This window comes from Chelonia mydas, chromosome 9, assembly GCF_015237465.2.
Source record: "Chelonia mydas isolate rCheMyd1 chromosome 9, rCheMyd1.pri.v2, whole genome shotgun sequence".
Classification (NCBI taxonomy): domain Eukaryota; kingdom Metazoa; phylum Chordata; order Testudines; family Cheloniidae; genus Chelonia; species Chelonia mydas.
In genome coordinates, this window is record NC_057855.1 from 9,541,845 (window position 1) to 9,561,487 (window position 19,643).

The 19,643-nt window shown below is 41.4% G+C and overlaps 1 protein-coding gene across 1 annotated transcript in view; it reads left to right on the forward strand.

Annotated features, from left to right (window-relative positions):
* Nucleotides 1-19,643, forward strand: part of DCUN1D1 (defective in cullin neddylation 1 domain containing 1) — a 41,364-nt gene that overhangs the window by 15,043 nt on the left and 6,678 nt on the right. Inside the window, exons 2-4 of the mRNA XM_037908825.2 lie at nt 3,695-3,911; nt 12,258-12,426; nt 13,060-13,190. Of these exons, the coding sequence (XP_037764753.1) occupies nt 3,695-3,911; nt 12,258-12,426; nt 13,060-13,190 (517 nt within the window). The remainder of the gene's footprint in view (nt 1-3,694; nt 3,912-12,257; nt 12,427-13,059; nt 13,191-19,643) is intronic.

The following is a 19,643-nucleotide window of genomic DNA, read 5'->3' on the forward strand; positions in this document are numbered from 1 at the left end:
TCTACACTGGCAGAAGAAGCTACTGCTGTTAAAAGTGAGATTATCACTTCAACAGTCTCTGAATCCAAGTGCTTAAGTGACTTCCAGCAGTTCACTGGTGTGCCTTTCTTTAAAACATCATCAGCAAACATATTTCGTGAATGGTTCTTATTCCCAAACTGGGTCTCTCTTATGGCCTGCTGCCATTATAGGTTTTCTCTTCTAGTGAGAGAATGGTATGGTTGATCTCAAATCAATGAAGGCTACTCACAGAAAGACCTCAAGACTTCTGGAAGATGCTGCTCAAATAATTTCACTTTTGTTTCTACTGCCTGTCCCTCCCTTCTCACATTTATCTCCAGACTTCTTCTCCTTGTCCAGATCTATGCTGCCCCATACAATCTTCTATTCATTGAACTTTTTGAAACTTTGCACTTTTAGAGAGAGGTAAGAGATTGACTCTGTGTACACAAATTTGCAGAGGGACAGTAGGGTTGAGGCCCGTTATTTCTCACCTCTATATATTTTAAAACATTTTTGCTGTTAACAAGCATGTTATCTCTGGAGACACAAATCCACAGTTTGAGAACTGCAAAACTAAGCATCTCTGATGGTTTCTTCTAGACTGAGCACTGAGTCCCATTGGGTAGATAGAAAGTTTAACCTAAATAATCTATACAGAAGCCCCTGGAACCCAATAAGATTGGGTCCCTAATCCATGAACTATTGGAACTCTTTTACAAAACTTTTCTTAAACATTACATGAATATATTGTCTCATACTATAGAATTAAAATTTATAATCCCTATTCCATGATGAGATATCTTTGAGCTATAATGTGTCTTAATTAAAACTATCTTTAGACAGGATTTTCCCCTCAAAAAGCATTTTATCAAAAAAATCTGATTTAAATTAAAAAAATCTATTTTTTTAATTTAAAAAAACATTACCTTTTATCCACGCTGTTACAAAATATTGTACTTCCTTTCTTAAAAACTGATATAAAAAAAAGCATATTTACCCCTAAAAGTAGTCCTTCCACACTGTACTCGGTGTACATGGGTGAGTCCAATCCTGGAAGGCACTGAATGCCTCCTGTGAGGTGATGAGCTTCTGCAACTCCTGATTTCAGTAGTGGAGGATGCTCAGTGCCTCACAGGAAATGCTCACCAGTTTGAACCACTGGGCACTTACTCTACTATTATCTGTGCAATACCTATTCAGATGGATTGATCTCTGTCTGCAACTCTTCCTGAAAATGTAATTTTTAACATACATTGTGGGAAAAGGGAGCAAAATATGGGAAACCTGTTTAAGGCAAAACTTTATATAAAACTGAGAGAGAAAAAAGCAGCATATTCTCTGTGCCAAGTTCTTAACTGTAAAATTTTTCAGATAGTAATTCATTCCTCCAGATAGGGGTTTTAAATAGAAATGCTGATTGGCTGTCCTTTGTAATAGCATGAATGGTCTCCACTGTAGATCATACTTAAATGTGTGCATTTTTGTACTCAATAGAGTGTGTAATACCTAGGCTGCAATCTTATGTTAACTCCTTTTGCGAGGGTATTGAGTATTGGCTTTTCAAGTCATCCACTCAAAGAGTTGTTGAACAGCATTAAATTGGATCTGACTTTTGAGCTAGATTAATTTGGAATCTGAAGCTCTGGTTGTACTTCCTAATTATGTAATTGAACAGAAAACATACCTTGGAATAGGGTTTCTGTTCCCAGTCCTTTAAAAATGTTCATTCTTTGTCTAAGGATAATTCATGTCCATTTCAGATCTTTTCACAGCCACAAGGGGGAAAAAAGGGTAAAGGAGCTTGGCAGTCAGATAATGCTGTGATGGGCATGGTATAAAAACCTAGATAGGATACAAGATGAAAAATTGTAAGTTTGGGAGTATGAAAATTTGGGCTTTATAACTGAGTTTTGTTTCCTAATTTAGAACAACACTTTTTATTAGTAGGTTTCAGCATGTTGATTAGAAGGCTTTCTGCTTTGAAAATGTTGACTAGTTTTTTAATTGGATTCAGGGTCAGTGAAATGACTGGAAGAGACCCTGTTTTCATCAATAACAATTGGGGTAATATTTTTATAATGTACTTAGGGTAAAAATTTGATTTGAAATACTAAGCACTCTTTAGTCCTCTCCGCCACTCAAAAGCAGAATCACTGAATCCAGGATCACATATTGCCTAGTAAGTTATTGGACTCCACTGCATGCATCTGATGAAGTGGGCTGTAGCCCATGAAAGCTTATGCTCAAATACATTTCTTAGTCTCTAAGGTGCCACAAGTACGCCTGTTCTTTTTGCAGATACAGTCTAACACGGCTGCTACGTTGGACTCAAGAAGTTTAGTTTAATTTTGAACTTAAGTGGAGGGGTAGTCTGTTGTTTTAAGCATGAGAACTCCTTAATTCTCACACTGAACCTGGTATGTCTACACAGTGTAAAAAAAACCAAACACCCAAAAACCAAACCCACAACAGCAAGTCTCAGAGCCCGTGTCAACTGACTTAAGCTGGCAGGGCTTATGTTGTATGGCTAAAAATAGAAGTGTAGACATTCAGGCTCCAACCCATGCCCAAATGTCTGTACTGCTATTTTTAGCCCCTTAGCCCAAGCCCCATGAGCTCCATTTTGACCTGGGTTCTGAGACTCACTGCTGCAGGTCTTTTTTTGTTGGGTAAGTTTTGTAACTGTATCGCTGTATTGGTTTAGGCAAGTTGCTTAAGTTTTTTTGAGTCTGTTTCTGCTTCTATAAAATAGAGACAATACCTACTTCATAGAACTGTTGTGGGGATTATATAGTTATCATTAAGGTCTTTGAAAACAAAAAGCACTATATAAATGTTTGAAGATGTTTCATTTTTCAATTTTCAGCTTTCACTATTTTTAAATGCTAGTATTATCTGAATTGAAGTTGCAAACTAGTCTGTCAACATCTGGTGGGGGGTTTTTTTTTGCATGAGGAATGTGAGTTTCCCAGATTACAGCAGGCTTCAAATTTTATGCATTTCAGTTACCTTTCTTTGGCGCACATAACATTCAAAATTGCTCTTGCTGTAAGCAGAGAACTTGGTATCTTCTAGGCAAGATAGGTTTTAAAAGATCAGCCTTTTAAATAGGAACTGCATGTGCACGTGTTACGCCATCATCGCTACAGCTTATTGCATATTGAGATGATATTGTAAATTTTAACATTTTCTGGATGGTTTGTGTGATGATTTAGTTGATAGTTTTGCCATTACATGGAATATGTGTTAGTTTTGCCATGGTATACATGGAATACGAGGGTACCCTTCCATTGTGCAGCCAGAAGGGGTTGAGAATACTGAAGACACTGCTAACTTCTTCAAGTAAAGATTACGGGCACACAGTGTTGTTGATGTGCACTCATAGGAAAGCAGCCACAATGTTTTAGAGGAAAGTATCGATTTATACCTGTCCAGTTGTATGTCTTTTAATTTGCCTAAAAAATATGTCTGCGTGTGCTTTTTTTAAAAAAAAGCATCTTTTCATATAACCGATTGTAAGAAAAACAAGGTATGTATTAAGTATAAAGAGCATAAGTTGCAGTCTGACTGTTTTAATTTTTGTTAGGGAGAGTTTAATATATTGTGAAGGTTGTAATGGAATTTGGAGGTACTTGTATTTTTTTCCAGTAACCAGTGTTCATCTCAGTATTGTCTTTTCTAACTTTCCTAGAACAAGTTGAAATCGTCACAGAAAGATAAAGTTCGTCAGTTTATGATCTTCACTCAATCTAGTGAAAAGACTGCAGTGAGTTGTCTATCTCAAAATGACTGGAAGTTAGATGTTGCAACAGACAATTTTTTCCAAAATCCTGAACTTTATATACGAGAGAGCGTTAAAGGATCATTGGACAGAAAGAAGTTAGAACAGCTATATAACAGATACAAAGGTGAGTGCAGTGAGTTCTAACAATTTATGCTTTTTAGATTATTTTATTTGCAGCCGCTAATTTGTAGATTCCACGTGCATCATATGTTTATAACTGGGCTACTCTACTTAAATTTAAACTGACTTGTACACACTAACTTTTATGTAACTAATAATACAAGCCCAGTCTAGAAAAGCAGAGATACCATTTATATAATGCCCCAGTACTGCAAACACACACATATTTAACTTCATGAACTATTGACTTAAGCATATGTGTAAGTCTTTGCAAGATTGGGGCTTAAACTTGGAACTTAATGTAGTGTTACCCACTTGACCCCTTGATAGCCAGGCTTCTTTAGATTGATTGGTTCTTTTGTGGGTAACATATTACTCCAGACTTAATCCTTGACCAAATAAAATGGCATATAGATTGGTCACTCAGTCAAAAAGGTGGAGTGAGGATGGGGAGTCACTTTAAAAGCAGCCGTGTAGTTTTATGAGACCAATACAGACAGGGCAGGAAAGAGATGGTAACACCCACTGTGGTCTACTTGAAAATGTCATCAGTTGAATGTTTGGCTGAACAACGAACAAAGGCAGAGGGGGTTTGCAGCAATAGATTAGATTCTGCAATAAAAAAAACTTCATGTTTAAGTTTAAAAAATATAATTTGCATAGTCATCTTTACATTTTCTATTAGTTTTAAGATGTGTGCTCTTTGCATAAACATTGTGTAATACACATACGATTATCCTGAAGTCTTTGCTGGCTTACATTAGTAGAGGGTTATTACCTCCTTTTGAAATGTGAGGACCTCTCTTCTAGTCCAGCTATTGGCTTCTTATGAACTGTGGGTGGAGAGAGGACATGAGGCTGGATGATTTGGGGTTGTTAATGAGGCAACAAAGTCTTTGTCTTCGAGGTTACTATATCCAATTCAGCTCAAGTGGTGAATGGCCAAAATTATAGCTGATTGATGTCAAGTTTAGTAGTTTTATGGGGAAACCAATTTGGTTGTCTCAAAATCCATCATTGGAAGTGGCACCCACATTGGCAATCTTAGTCAAGAACTTGAGCATGCATTGAGGAGTGAACTACCTTCATTTTCCTATAGTTAGAGCCTGTCTGCATTAACCTGGAGGGTGACTAATTGCCTCCTGGATAGAGGAGGTTGAGCTAAGTTGTATTAGTAGACTGAGGGAGCTCAGTTGTGGAGAGACTGAAGAGGAGACAGGCAATGTTCCCTCTAATTTTTTTCATCCAAGTGCGGAATGAATTTTTTTATGTGCACTGAGGTATGTGCAGATGTGCGCCACCAGTAGAAACAAAAAACCTAGATATAATGTATATTTTTTAAAAGTTACCATAGGGATAATTACTCCAGCCAGGACAGGTTAAGCATTTTAGAACTCATTAGCCAAAGAATTAAATCTAAGTGTAAGAGAAATAAAAATTGAGCATAGACCAGTCAAAACACTAAAATAACACACTTTGAAAGAATAAAATTACAGAGAATATATGTGCACTGCCGGAAGTACCAAGAAGTAACAACAACAATAATACAAGTATGTGTTGGGAGGTGAGTGAGACACAGACTCTGTGTGTGTGCGTGCGTGCGTGCATGCGTGCTGGCTGCTGGGGAAGTTTCTGAGAGACGCTGTGTGCTATCTCTTTAAGACACTTGCTGAAGGCTCTCCTGCTCTGTCCTGAGCCCTGTTGTCTTCCCTCCCCTGCTCTGCAGAGATGGGATACATGGGCATGGGGAAGGAGTGGGGGGAGGAGGGTGTGTGTGTGTGTGCATGTGTGAGTGAGAGAGACGCATGCACACACACACATGCACACACACTGTGTGAGCTCACTACTGGAGACATCTCAGCACTGTCTCTTTAAGAAAGTCACTCAGTCACTCACCGTTCACCACAGCAGCTCCGAGTCCTGAACCAGGCCGTGTCCCAGCCCCCACTCTGCGGAGATGGGATGCAGAGGTTTGGGGGGGAGGACACCTGACGTCAGCACACACACCCACACCCACCCCCTGCTTTGCACAGCCAGCAGGAGCGTCCCAGGAGCAGCTGCAGGACAGAGCAACGTGGGAAGAGGAGCTCCTAGAATCCTAGAAGATCAGGGTTGGAAGGGATCTCAAGAGGTCATCTAATCCAACCCCCTGTTCAAAGCAGCACCAATCCCCAATTTTTGCCCCAGATCCCAAATGGCCCCCTGAAGGACTGAACACACAACCCTGGGTTGAGCAGGCCAATGCTCAAACCACTGAGCTATCCCTCCCCCCTGAACACATGCTGCTGGCTGTGCGCGCTCTGCTAATCAGCTGGGCAGCATTTAAATCTCTCCTGGGTGGCCGCCCAAGCGCAGAGGTTACAGGGAACACAGGGGACAGGTATCGCTGACGGAAGCCTTGGACTAGGGCTTAACAGGCTGGATACAACCAGGAAACTGTAGTGAAGCCTGAGGGCGTGGAAGGGTTATTAATTTGAGGTCTTGCTTGAATCTTTATTTGGACTTTTTATACTACCCCAGAAGGGGTCTAGATTTTTACCTGACTTAGCCGGAGAGTCAAGCCACAGAATACCCTAAGGGGGTGTCAGAAGTGCTCACCATGGACAAGCAAGTAGCCAGCAGAGAGGGGGTACAAGAGCTAAAGTTCCCTGCAATGCCATGTCCGGACACGAGGGGGTGCTCGAGAGGTGAGGACGCATGTTTACATGAGATTCCAGAAGAAGGATTTGGAACCCCACTGTCTGAAAAAAGCGGGAGATACCAACTTCCTTTTAAGGCAAAGTGTAGAGGAACAGACGAAGAGTCTTTTTCTTTTTCTCTTTTGGGACAATGGAGTATATAGTCCGCATGCTGGCGACCCAATAGGAGCAGATGCATGCTCTTTTGTTGTACCTACTATAAGGGCATCAACCACAGCAAGAGGCTGGTCAGGCTCAGCAAGAACATTTCCTGCAATGCCTAGAAAAGCAGACCCCGGGACATGAATGGTTTGGGGAGAAGAGAATTCTGCCAGACTGGTAGTAGGCCTGGCAAAGTTGGGCCCAGATGTTGACCTGAAGGGATTTTTGCACACCTTTGGGAGGGTAGCGACCGCAGCAGATAGCCCCTCTTTGGTAGCCCCATTCTTCTCAGGAGAAGCTCAGGCGGCCTACTAAGCTTTGTTTGACAGCAGGTACAGTCGTACAAAATAGTAAAAGATATTCTGGATAAACTGGGTCTTGGCCCAGAAGTGTACCACAACATGTTTAGGACAGAGCCTCTCCCCTGAGGGTGCACCCTAGAGTGGCAGCACATTTATGAGATCTGGCAACACAATAGTTGCAGCCTGATACAAACTCATTAGACAAAGTGATGGACCCTGTACTTGTAGAAGAGTTCCTAAGGATCTTGTCTGCGGGGGCCCATAGTTGACTCCAGAAGTTTCAGCCAACTTCTGCTAATGAGGCCGTGGTGAGTCCAGAGACCTATGTGGTAGGTGATAATGCTGAACCATCTGAAAAAAGGCATAGGTCAAAGGGACTGTTCTGATGGAAGCCATGTGAGAGATCCCTGACTCTAGGATGGCATGGGAGATGCATGGAGAGAGAAATTCTTAGACAATTCTGTACTTAAGAAACTGGAGGAGGTAGCAGCACTCAGAAGAATCCAGTTTTATGTTTCTGGTGTGGCCAACTGGCTGATATACCGAAGGCTTGTCCAGTCATGGAAGGCGGCTTGAGATGTTCCCTCAGTAGGGGGCACATTTCAGCCTACCAGGTAACTGCTGAAGTGGCTGGACAGGAAATGAGAGGACTGATTGAGTCTGGGTGCAGAAAGAGTAGGGAATAGTCTCCTTATAGTGAGAATAGATCGGCATTTGTCAGTGAAAGTTTCATGTGTACCTGGAAGACATGGGTCTACCTGACGATAGAGATAGAACTACAAGGTTGAAGGAGTAAGCTGAGTGTCAGCATTGTAAGATACCTCTCCTGGCCCATAATTGAGGGTAGAGACTGGCTTAATCTCCCAGCCCTATTATGAGAAAGAGTACTGCTTGGATCTGTTGACCGTAATATGACCGTCACCCAGATGTGGGGTATTGGGCTGCACGGCCCAGCGGCAAGGGTGAGGAGTCGATGGGCTGTGGGGAGCTGAGAGGAGACATCAAGACTCTGAGAGGAGACATCAAGTCAATTACAAGCCCTGGCAACACAGTTATGAGGCAAACTGGAAGCATCATGACAGAGAATAATAGAGAAGGCTGTAAAACAAGAGCGAGAACTGGTTTGGACAAGACTGGCATATGAAAAGAACTAGCTGTACTGTATATCATGGAAGCATGTGACAGTGGGGCCTCAATCTCTGGGAGTCAAGAGCAGGACCATGCAGGGGAGAGATCAAATTGGGCAAATTTGTGGGAATTGGATGTTCTGAGTGAGGAGACAGGAGAAGCTGCTCTGATCTGCCACACCACAGGCAATACAGGAGGCCGGAGCAGCCATGGAAAGAATACAGTTCCAGTAATTCCAAGGTAGGTTAGCCACTGCTGAAGAAGCCCTGCAAATACATGTGCAAGATAAAGAATACAGGAAGGAATGTTATCAAGATGTGCTAGATGACCAAAACACTTTGTTCATCTGGATACATGACTTGGAAGAAGAGCTGGAATGACTCCAAGGCCAAATACAGTAACACGGACAGAGTACCTGGACAGGTACTGCCTCGGGGTGGGGAGTGGGTAGGTGATAGGGGTTAAGTCCCATCACCAGCCAGGCAAGGGAAGGCATCCAACTAGTTATGCTTTGAATCTTGGGAGTAACTAATTGCCTCCTGGATAGTGGAGGCAGAGTTAAGCCGTACAAGTACACTGAGGGAGCTCATTTTTTTTTTTTTTTGGAGAGACTCCAGAGAAGGCAGATCTCTCTGATGGAGAGAGACCCCGGAGTAGGGCTTAACAGGACAGATACAACAAGGGAACTGTAAGGAACCCTGAAGGGGGTGGAGGGGCTGTTAATTTGAAGACTTGTTTGAATCTTTATTTGGATTTATTCTTGCTACTCCAGAAGACGTCTAGACTTTAACCTGACTTGGTCAGAGGGTCAAGCCACAAAATACCCCAAGGAGGAGTTGGGAGTGATCAATGCAGCTGAAAAGTAGCCAACAGAGGGAGGGAAAGAGACAAAGTCCCCTGCAACTCTGTGTCTGGGCAATAGGCGGGCACCCTAGAGGTGAGCGCGCACGTCCACAGGGCACTTGCACTGCTCTTGCCTATGCTTAGTGTTCCACATTTTCAGTTTTTATTTGTTTTAAAAAAAAAAAAAATCTGGGAATTTTTCAGTGTTTATTTTCCAACATCAAAACCGGGATGAAATTGGGTTAAAAATAGGGAGGGGAAAAAGAAAAACAAAAAATCTTGTAGCATACACATTTTACTACAGTATAATTGAAACTTTTTTTTAAACAAAGGTATATTTTGTCTCTCTCCGAGCTAGTAGTTTTTCCAGAAATCCTGGTTTGTGTACGCTCGCATAATTTTCTTCAAAGTATCCTCACTCATGTTGAGCCTCTTGTTGTTGTCTTGGAGGTAATCCAACTTTGAAAATAAGTGCTCTGCCTCAATAGATCCAGGGGGTGCACTCAAAGCTTACCATGGCACTTGGCTGAAGTTAGGAAGTGTGTCTTGATGACTGTTCCAAAAAGCCAGCACACTGAGTTTCATGTTGTCAGGGTTAGGCAACTTCATGTAAGTAGTAAATTCCCTTTTCAGATTTGAAATTTCATTTTTAGTGGCAAATGGTTGAAACGCCTTTTTGGTATAAGGGTTATAGTCTGCTACAAAATTCACCTTGAGGAAGGGGTGCAATACCTGGCTGACATTCCAAGAAGAATCTTGAGCACCAAACACTTCAGGATTCAGATTACGGACCACGGTCATCTCCCATTTCTTGCTGAGTGTTGTGTTGAAGATTTTGAATGTATTTTATTTCTTGTATTCTGGGATGGGAAGGATTTCCAGAAACAGCTGGGTTTTCTCATCGTATGTGTCTCCTGCAGCTTTTGTGTTCAGTTCAGATGAGATTTTAGTTGTCAGGATCTGGTAAACATCTGTATTGGCAAACGTGTTAGCAGTAGTCAGAGAAAACTCCAGTGTTTTCTGTGTGACAGTGATTCCAAGTTTTCAGCAATGAATGTTACTGAAAGCTTTGTGCGCAGAATCTGGCGGTTGTTTGGGTTATTTGCCAGTCTCTTCAGAGTTTCTGCTTTAGAGCCAACAAAATCAAGATGTTCTAGGAGACGCATTAGCACAGTCCTCACGTTAGTTACATGACAGGCAGCGAAACACAAGCTCATCCACCAATGTGGCACAACAGGGGTAGATAATGGGCAGCCGGCTCTGCACTCATCTCGCGCTGCATAAAACAAACCCTTCAACTTGTTCGCATACTTGAAAACAGCCCCGAATCCAGTGATGCAAGATTTAATGTCTTTCACTTCTTCTGTAGCAGTAGCTGCTGACAATGCAATATTAATCAGATGAGCAGGACAGGTAATACATAGCAACTCCTGTTTCTGATTGAGTTTAATCTCCCATGCAGACTTAGCCATGTAGGAAGTAGAATCTGTGTTAGTTGTGGCCACATTTTCCCAAATTAGTTGGTACATCTCAAACATGTTGACAAAATAGCTGGCAGCAGAGGGGATGCATGTCACATCAGCACAAAACAATGCAGGTTTATTTGCTTTGAAATAAAAAAAATGAAAACAAAAGGCCAAGAAGCATGTGATCCAAAGCATCAGGAGACTTGTAAAAAATCAGACTAGTCACCCCGTTTCCATCAATTCATTCAATCAGTTTAGATACTAAAGCATCATCATTTTCTTTCAGATACTTACAAGTGACGTTGTCTGCATTAGGAAGGGGTTTTGCAGCGGGACTGTATTGTCACACAAAGTCACCAGTAGGCCCCTCTGCTATTAACAGTGATTGTCCGGCGAAACAAAGAGCACACACAAATTCATTGACACAATCATCCTATGTCCTCTTTCATTAAAGCTCTGATGAAAGCTCCTGATATCAACTGTTTATCCTGAAGCTCACTTTATTCTTTAAGCTTCTTGTGTCGCTTGCTTTCAACATGCTCCTTTAGTCTGTCAGTGCGAGCACTGACCTCAGTGCTGCAGTACTTGCAGTGCAATGCATCCTCTTTCCTCCCGTCTTTACTTTTATTGAACATTTCTAAGCATTGATTTTCTTGTTGGTATTCAGGCATAGATTTGCATTTTTGCCCCATATTTACCTTTTTACCTTACCTATCTGTAATCCCCAAGGAGCTTGTCTAGGTTCCTGGGGTTCTGTGTGCTGGTAGTTCAGGGAGAGGCACACCCTTCCTGGTAGGAAGGGGGAGCCAAGGGCAGACTCAGAGTCTGCTAGCGAACCAAGAGGGAGAGAGGAGAGACACTATTTAGAAAAGGAGGTCCTGTTGGTTTGTGGAAGGATTGCAGATGTGCCTGCTCAGAGGAAGGGGCAGAGTGAAATGATTGACAAAGGAAGGCCTGAGAAGAAGAGCTAGCCTGACCAATAGGGTGTGAGATGCTGTCCCCGGGAGCCCCCTGGAGGGGAAAAAAGCTATTTTGGAGCTAGCCACAGCAAGGGCATGACTGACTGTGTGGGGATCTGGAAGAACCCAGGCCCATTTATGCAAACCTGTAAGGAGATTGGCACTAAAGGAGGTATCCAGGTGGATAGGGGGCATTATATATCTTTATCTGTGGAGGATAGATTGCTTAAATCAGTGCCACACTAAATGGATATAAAGAAATAGGCGGGCCGCAGGTCCTTGTGAGCCAGTCGTGGTGCGATATTAACATTGCTTGATTTTTTCCAACTTCCACTGTGTGTGTGTTCTGGTTTTTTTACACTGTGGAACTGCTTCAGTCTCAGAGTTGAAGGACAGAGCAATCATATAAAGCTTTTGTGTTTAACAAAAATAAGTACCTGAAAAAAGACTGAATGGATTAATAAATGGGTGTAAATCAGTAAAAACTGAACTCCTTTAATTAAAAAAACCTAGTAATTTATCAGTGAAAATTAATGAAAATGCAGAACACTATCTGTTCAGTGGATACAGAGAGAGGATTTCACTGTACAGAGCGTTAATTCCAATAACTGCCACAAGCCTTAATGTTTTCTTACAAATTGAATCTGAAGTATATATTTTTAAAAAGTGGTTAAATATCCTCTTTTAATGTGGCTTATTCCAGAGGTGATTTTGTGCATGTTTGTGTTTGTTTATTCACGTGTGAAGGAAATTACTTCAAAATCATGGAAGATTTAATGTTTGTTTTTAATCTTTATTACTGTATTCCAAAGATCCTCAAGATGAAAATAAAATTGGCATAGATGGTATACAGCAGTTTTGTGATGACCTAGCACTTGACCCAGCCAGTATTAGCGTACTGATCATTGCATGGAAATTCAGAGCTGCAACACAGTGTGAGTTCTCAAAGCTGGAATTTATGGATGGGATGACAGAATTAGGGTAAGTATGCAACAGGTAAAAGAAACTTAGCAGTGTAACACACTGGAGAAAGCTGGAACGAAAAGAAAAAAATGTCTGCTTTTAGCAATTCAGAACTGAATTATGTCTTCTCAAAATTTGTCTAGTATCTGCCTTCTATGAATATAGAAATACATCTTCTATAAATTTGGCAGAAGTTATAAGCGAACCCAAATAAAGGGCAAAATACTGCTCGCTTTAAACATGCGAATAGTCCCATTGGCTACAACAAAACGAGTGACTAAAAGAAGGATTTGGCCAAAAGGCCAAAATGTTTAGGGCCGTTTATCTAAGAATGTAATTTATTTCCCTACATGAGAGCTCTAGTTTTTGTTTTCTAGGAACATTGTGACAGACCTTTAATTATTCTAGATTATATATATCTGATTATCAACCAGCTTCTTCACATGCCAATGTGAAGAAACATTTTTTTTAAAAAGCAGCTGAAATTGTTACATAAACAGACTAGTTACAGACTTGCTGAAATTAGTTTACATAATCCTTCTGTATTAAAGCAACTAAGGATTGTCCATAGTAGATAAGGTTTTAAAAATAAATTTAGCATGTTATTTTGACAAAATGAATAATACACAGAAATTGCTTTTTAAAATACAGATGTGACAGCATAGAAAAACTAAAGGCCCAGATTCCTAAAATGGAACAAGAATTAAAAGAGCCAGGAAGATTTAAGGATTTTTATCAGTTTACTTTCAACTTTGCAAAGAATCCTGGACAGAAAGGTTTAGGTATGTATTCTTAATTGTAAACACTTCTGATTATAGTTACTAGTAACTGTCTCTAATACTTACCGTAGTAAGTTAAACTATTATTATGATCCAGTTAGACTAGCCACGGGATAAAAATATACTTCACTGTGGTAAAATAAATATCAGGACTAAGTTGAAGGTCAGTGCCAGATTTTCAAATTCATAGAGATTTCCTGCGGCCTTATGAACTGAATGTTTCAATTTAACATGTGAGGGTGCATTCTTCCCTTCAGAGTACAGTATGTGCAAAATTTCCATTAAAGTTAACACATTATGATTTCATACTAAAAATATAATTAAAACTTTTAGAATTTGCAACCATGAGCAATAGGAGAAAAAATATAAAGCCTAACTTTCACTTGTAAGTGTGGGTTTGCGTATAGGTACAGACTTGCACAAAGTCTCTCATACCACCAAAAAAACATGTAAATCTCTTTGCAAACTACAATTCGGGTATCGCCAAGTAATTTCCACATATCAGGCATGATTAGATTTTCATCTCATTGCATCTACAGTCAAGATCTTAAGCACAATTCAGGGCCTGCTGGATCTATAGTTTTTCTCTTTGGAGAACGATTGCAAAATGACGACAAATTCCAGAATATAAAACCCAATGACACACACACATTATGATTTCTATAATTTTATTTCATTGCTTCCCCCTTGATAGTCATTGCATCGAGTGTCCGAGTGAAGGGGAAGAACTACTCACTAGGAAAAAGTCATTGGAGGGGGGAAAAAGGTGTAGTTTGTTACTAATAATTAAATGAAATACTTTTATGATTCTGCATGAATAGTTAAGGGAATGCCAAAGCTAGATTCTAACAGCAGTATTAACTGGGCCAGGATGCACATCCTGTATGTTTTATTATATGCATTTATGCCATTGCAATGTAGCTATTCGTTTAATCAGAAAGTCTGGAATAGAAATAGGCCATATGTACAGTGCAGTTAAGGTTCCAAAAGCAACTCATATTTCCTGATTTTCTTTAATTTGAACTGTTTAATGTTAAACAATGGAAATTATTTTTTTTTCATTTAATGAGGGGAATTAGGGCAATGAAAAATCTGCAGCTATTTTATTTGCTGCTTGCAAACTTTTATTAATTTCACCAGTGAAAGTTTCTTGAACCCACAAATGTGCACAGTACTTCACATTTGTGCATGGTGAAACTATGTTTATGTTCTACTGTATGTGATAAATCTGCAGTTTGCACCTGGACCAATCTTCGTTAGATCAAAACCAAATATAAATAAATTAGCAATGTCTGTTCTCCATGAGGACACTTTCTGTGCCAATCTTCAAACTTCTCCTGTACTCTCAGTAGGCCTGGCTGGGTATTTTAAGTTAGAGTGGGATAAGTGGTTTTCACTACACACAGACCTGTTGATGTAAGTAACACGGTTGTATAGATGTATAGGCTGAGTCTTACTGCCATGTGGAGTCCCTTGCAGAATTGGGGTTGTACATGGAAAGTTTCAACCTTAACAGTGAATTTACAGAAGAGTATAAGTGTGTGTGAGAGAGATAATATGGAAATAGTTTTGCAACCTCAACCATAACAATAGCTTCTGATTACCATGGTGATGTTTAGTATTTATATAGTAGTTTCAATTTTCAAATAGCTTTTCAAATGTTAACTAGTTAATACTCCGTAATATCCTTGTGAGGTAGTTATCGCCTTATATAAATAATTTTGAAACAGAGCCATAGAAGTCAAGTGATTTTTCTCAAAGCTTCAGAACACACATGTCAGAGCTGGGGGTGTATCATAGGAGTTCCTGACTTCCAGTTTTGTGCTTAAACCACAGCTCTGATTTCCTCTGTAGTTTCTTTTCTTGCTGGCTTATTTCCATATAGTACTGAGAATATACAGAACAATCGATTAAACATCCCAGGAACGATAGATAATTTGTTTTTGAGACCTCAGTGAAAATGATTAAGCAAGAAAAATAATCCTTTTTTCATTTTCCTTCAGCCTTCTTATAGCTTCTTCAGGGAGGCCAGCCTCCTAAGAATGACATAAAAAGAAGATATAGAAAAATATAACTTTTAGATTTGTATGTTAATACCTGTAGTAATTATTTATTTGTATTACAGTAGTTCTCTATGTAATAAATAGCTCTGAAGATCAGGCTATGGGGGGAAGCCTTTTGATTAAAATGCAGTCTCAGCATGTTTTCCCTTTTCCCTCTCACTGTATCGGGAGTTATCACCCTCCCATTAAAAAGATTTCATGGTAACTGTTTACTAGAGGTAAAGTGATACATGAACAGACACATGCTTCTAAAGCTTTTAGTTTTCTAACCAGGGTATGGCAGACATGTCTGGAAGGGGTTTGAATCTCTTTGCTTTGATTGTATGCATTGGGAGAAAAATTGGAGTTTAGTATCTTAAAACAAAATCTATAAATGTGTGTAGTATGGAGGAATAGAAGAGACCCATCAACTGTTACTGATTGCTGCTGTAGAAATTCAGTGTCTAAAAGCTTGCTTTCTAATAGGTTCCGTGTCCTTGAATGACACTTTCAATATGTTTGGCCCTCCAAATTTACCTTCCTTAAAGGTAAATACATATCTAGTGGAATCCCTTTAGGAAACTTAAAATATGTTGTGAAGTGTTTTGATAAACTGCTGCTCGAGCTAGCTGTTTGTCATGGAACCTGGATTAGCTGTTGATTGCATCTAATTTATTTCCAACAATTTTTCTGAGGTGTTGCATGATGTGTATTATGCAAGTCACTCCAAATGAGTGCCAGTAAAACTCTCCCCTCATGTATTCAGTTTATGCCACAAATATATAATATTTCTAAAAGCTTTTAGTTAAATTAGTGGCATAAACAAAATACATGGGAGTGTGGTATAAAGGTTTGATTATTTGCACTTATTTGGACTGACTTGCATTATTTGTTTGTGGCTTCAAAATTCATGAGTGTTGCAACCATTTTAAATGCTCATGCCAGTAAAATCTAAAACTCTTTAGTGTTCATTTTCATCCTCTTACTATAGGCAGGGCTGGTGGCACTGCTTAGTATTAATTTTCCATATATAAGATACTACTGTAAGTTGCTTATAACTTTGCCAAACTTTAACTGTTGGCTAAAATGTTTTATGGTAGGGGTGGGGCTCAGACTGAATATTTTTGGAAAATTTCAGCCCAAAACAATTCAATTGTTTCTGAGAACAGGGCTAGGAAAAAGTACATTGTTTCCCCCGTGTATAAAATTTGGTGAGCTTTTCTTTGAAAAGCTTTAGTGCCCCTGTGCTTTGGAGCAGGGACTCAACATTTGGCAAGGGTGGTTGTCGTTTGTGTCAGGAGTATGCCTCTGGCCATCCCAGTGAAAATCTACCTAAATTTGACTACTTTATAAGTAAAGCTATGAGTCTGTCACGGAATTAATGGATTCTGTGACTTTCCGGGACCTCCAGGACTTCTGCAGTGGGCCAGCTGCACCGGCCGTTGCTGGGGCAGTCTCAGGCCACTGTGGGCCTCCCCCCCCCCCGCCCCTCAGCAGCAGCAGGAGTTTGTGTGTGGGAGGAGGCTCAGGGCTGGGGCAGGGGGTAAGGGCTCCGGGCAGTGCTCGGGGGGCTCCCTGGAAGCAGGGACGTCCCTCAGCTCCTAGGCGAAGGCGAGGCCAGGCAGCTCTGTATGCTGCCTCTGCCTGCAGGCGCTGCCCCTGCAGCTCCCGCTGGCCGTGGTTCCTGGCCAATGGGAGGTGTGGAGCCGGTGCTTAGGGCGGGGGCAGCATGCGGAGCCCCTGTGGCCATCCCTTTGCCTAGGAGCTGAGGGACATGTTGCTGCTTCCAGGGAGCCGCATGGAGCCAGGCCACCAACTCCCCTCCCCCCGGCAACAGCGGGGGTCCTGGGCCGCCCCCTTCCCCTCCCCCTTCCCCCCCCCCCCCCCCCCCAGCATTTAGTCAGGGGTATATAGTACAAGTCATGGACAGGTCATGGGCTGTGAATTTTTGTTTGCTGCCCATGACCTGTCCGTGACTTTTTTACTAAAAATACGTGTGACTAAAACATAGCCTTAGTTACAAGCTTTTGAAAAATTAGTTTCTATATGCTCAGTAGAGACTTCCTATATTTTTGCAGCTTAATTCCCCAAGGAATCCATCCACACTGGACATGTGCTGCCAAGAGCTGAGCAGGACTTTCCCTGTAATTGCAGCCCTGAGCTGCTGTGGGCTGTGCTGGTCCAGGTACCTGAACTGAGAGCAGGGAGACTCGCTCCTGTGCTCTTGTTGAGATAGGCCCTCCAATTGGGATAGACAATATGGAGGAGGAAGCTGCCTGATTCAAATGCAGAGGAGACAAGAACTGGGAGAGGGCAGAGCAGGCTGGGGCAAGGAGCCTGTGGGGTTCCTTAAATAAGGACTCCACTTCTTGGACACTTTATTTTTGGAATATCCAACTTAAATGGCTTCCTGTAGAAACTTCTAATTTGTTTTAATGTATTGTCCAATAAATACCGGGTTATTAGATTGCAAAATTATGTAGCCATTATTTTCATTTACATTATCAGCTTCTAGGTTTCCTGACATTGTATGTGTACACATCTGGAAATGTTTAATCTGTCTACATGCCTCCTAAACAACTTAAGTTCCTAAGGAGTTCCTGTACTTACACATGATTTGAGATGCTACCACCAAGCTGGTACAGATGTATAAAAATCAGCCAGTGGTGGTCTTCATTGCTGTCCCCTTTGAAAAATCCAAAAGACATGGTTAAGTAGATTGATAGAAGTGCCAGGATTAAGGTGTTTCAGAATTCTAGTTCTACTCATACCATTTACTTGTCTTAATGCTTTGCACTTTATTGTGTTTAATTGTGCCTCAAAACATCCTGTGAGGTAGGCAGATATCAAGTATCTCTATATGACAGATGAGAAAATCCCGAGCACAGAGTGGTTAACTGATGTGTCCAACTTTACACAGGAAGCTGATGTTCTAGGCTGAGAACCCACATCTGATTTCCAGGCACATGTCTAATATACTAGTGCACCTCCGCCCCCATGCTGTAAGTTACCCATCTGTGCAGTAATATGGGGATAATTACCTACATGCATGTGCCTGTCAACATGTTCAATCTTTCATATTCTCAGGTTATAGATGGGTAAAATGAGACACAGGGTGTAGATGCTTCCTAGGCAGCTCACTTAAACTCTGTTTCCATATCTGTAAAATGGGAATACCTCACATGGATGCCCCGAGGATTAAATTTGTTCTGCAGTACAGTAGTTCCATGAGCTTTCAACTCCTATTCCTTTTTGTGTTGCATGCCTTTATATTTGTCATAACTTGCATGTGAGATAGAGATATTTGATAAAAGACTTTAAGTAGGGTGTTTTGGGTTTTTTTTTAACACCCCCGTTAAGTGGTTTGTAGCTTCAGATATGGAGTCAGTCTCACATATGACACTTCTGCATCTGGTCACGGTATACTTCTGTGAATTGTCCTGAGTGTGGTCACTTTTGATAGAGATGTAAAAGCCTGTCATTTTTTTTTTACTTTCAGGGATAAAGTAAGGTCATAAGAAAGGAGTTACTTATTGGAGTGCTATAGGTGGCACTTTGATTGTACACTCCTGCAGCATTTAAACTAATCCAGAGGTTCTCAAATTGTGGTCTGTGGACCACCAGTAGTCTGCAAGCTCCATTCAGGTGGTCTACAGATAGTTCTCTCTAAGGTGCGGGCCTGGGCAGCTGCACACAAGAGAATGAAGGGCTACCCACCTAATTAGTCAAGCCACACAGCTGTGGCTCCACTAATTAGGTGCCTGGACCCTGGAGAAGACACACATGTAAGGTGAGGTGGTGGCCTTGCGGGGCATAAGGGGTAGGTGGCAGGGGGCAGAGGATGGTGAGAAGAGGGGGTGGGAGCAATTTGCGATGTGCAGGGCTGCGACGGCCAGAGAAAAAGGTGACTTGCCCCGGCTCCAGGGTTGCGGCTGCTGGGGAGAGACGGCTATCCTTCCCAGCCTTAGCTCTGTGGCTGCTGTGGCGAGGGAGCAACCCCCCCCCCCTCCTTCCCAGCCCCAGCTCGGGGGCTGCTGCGTTGGTGGAAGAGAGGGAGAGACCCCCTCCTTCCCAGCCCCAGCTCAGGGACTGCCATGGTGGGGGAAAGAGGGCACATCCATTGCATTAGAAAGGTAAGACTACTGATACTAAAATATGAGTTGTTGTGTGTTTTTATTTGTAGAACAAAAAAATGTTCATTATTAAGGGTTTTTTATATCGAGTTTTTATCCATAACACTTTACAATAGCTAGCTAACAGTACAAACAACATTTGGAAAGATCATTAAGTGGTCTGCCGAGACCCTCAGCAATTTTCAAGTGGTCTGCGGGGGGGGGGAGTTTGAGAACCACTGAACTAATCTGTTACACCATCACAACAGGGAATGCAACAATTGACACATGAAGCACACAGT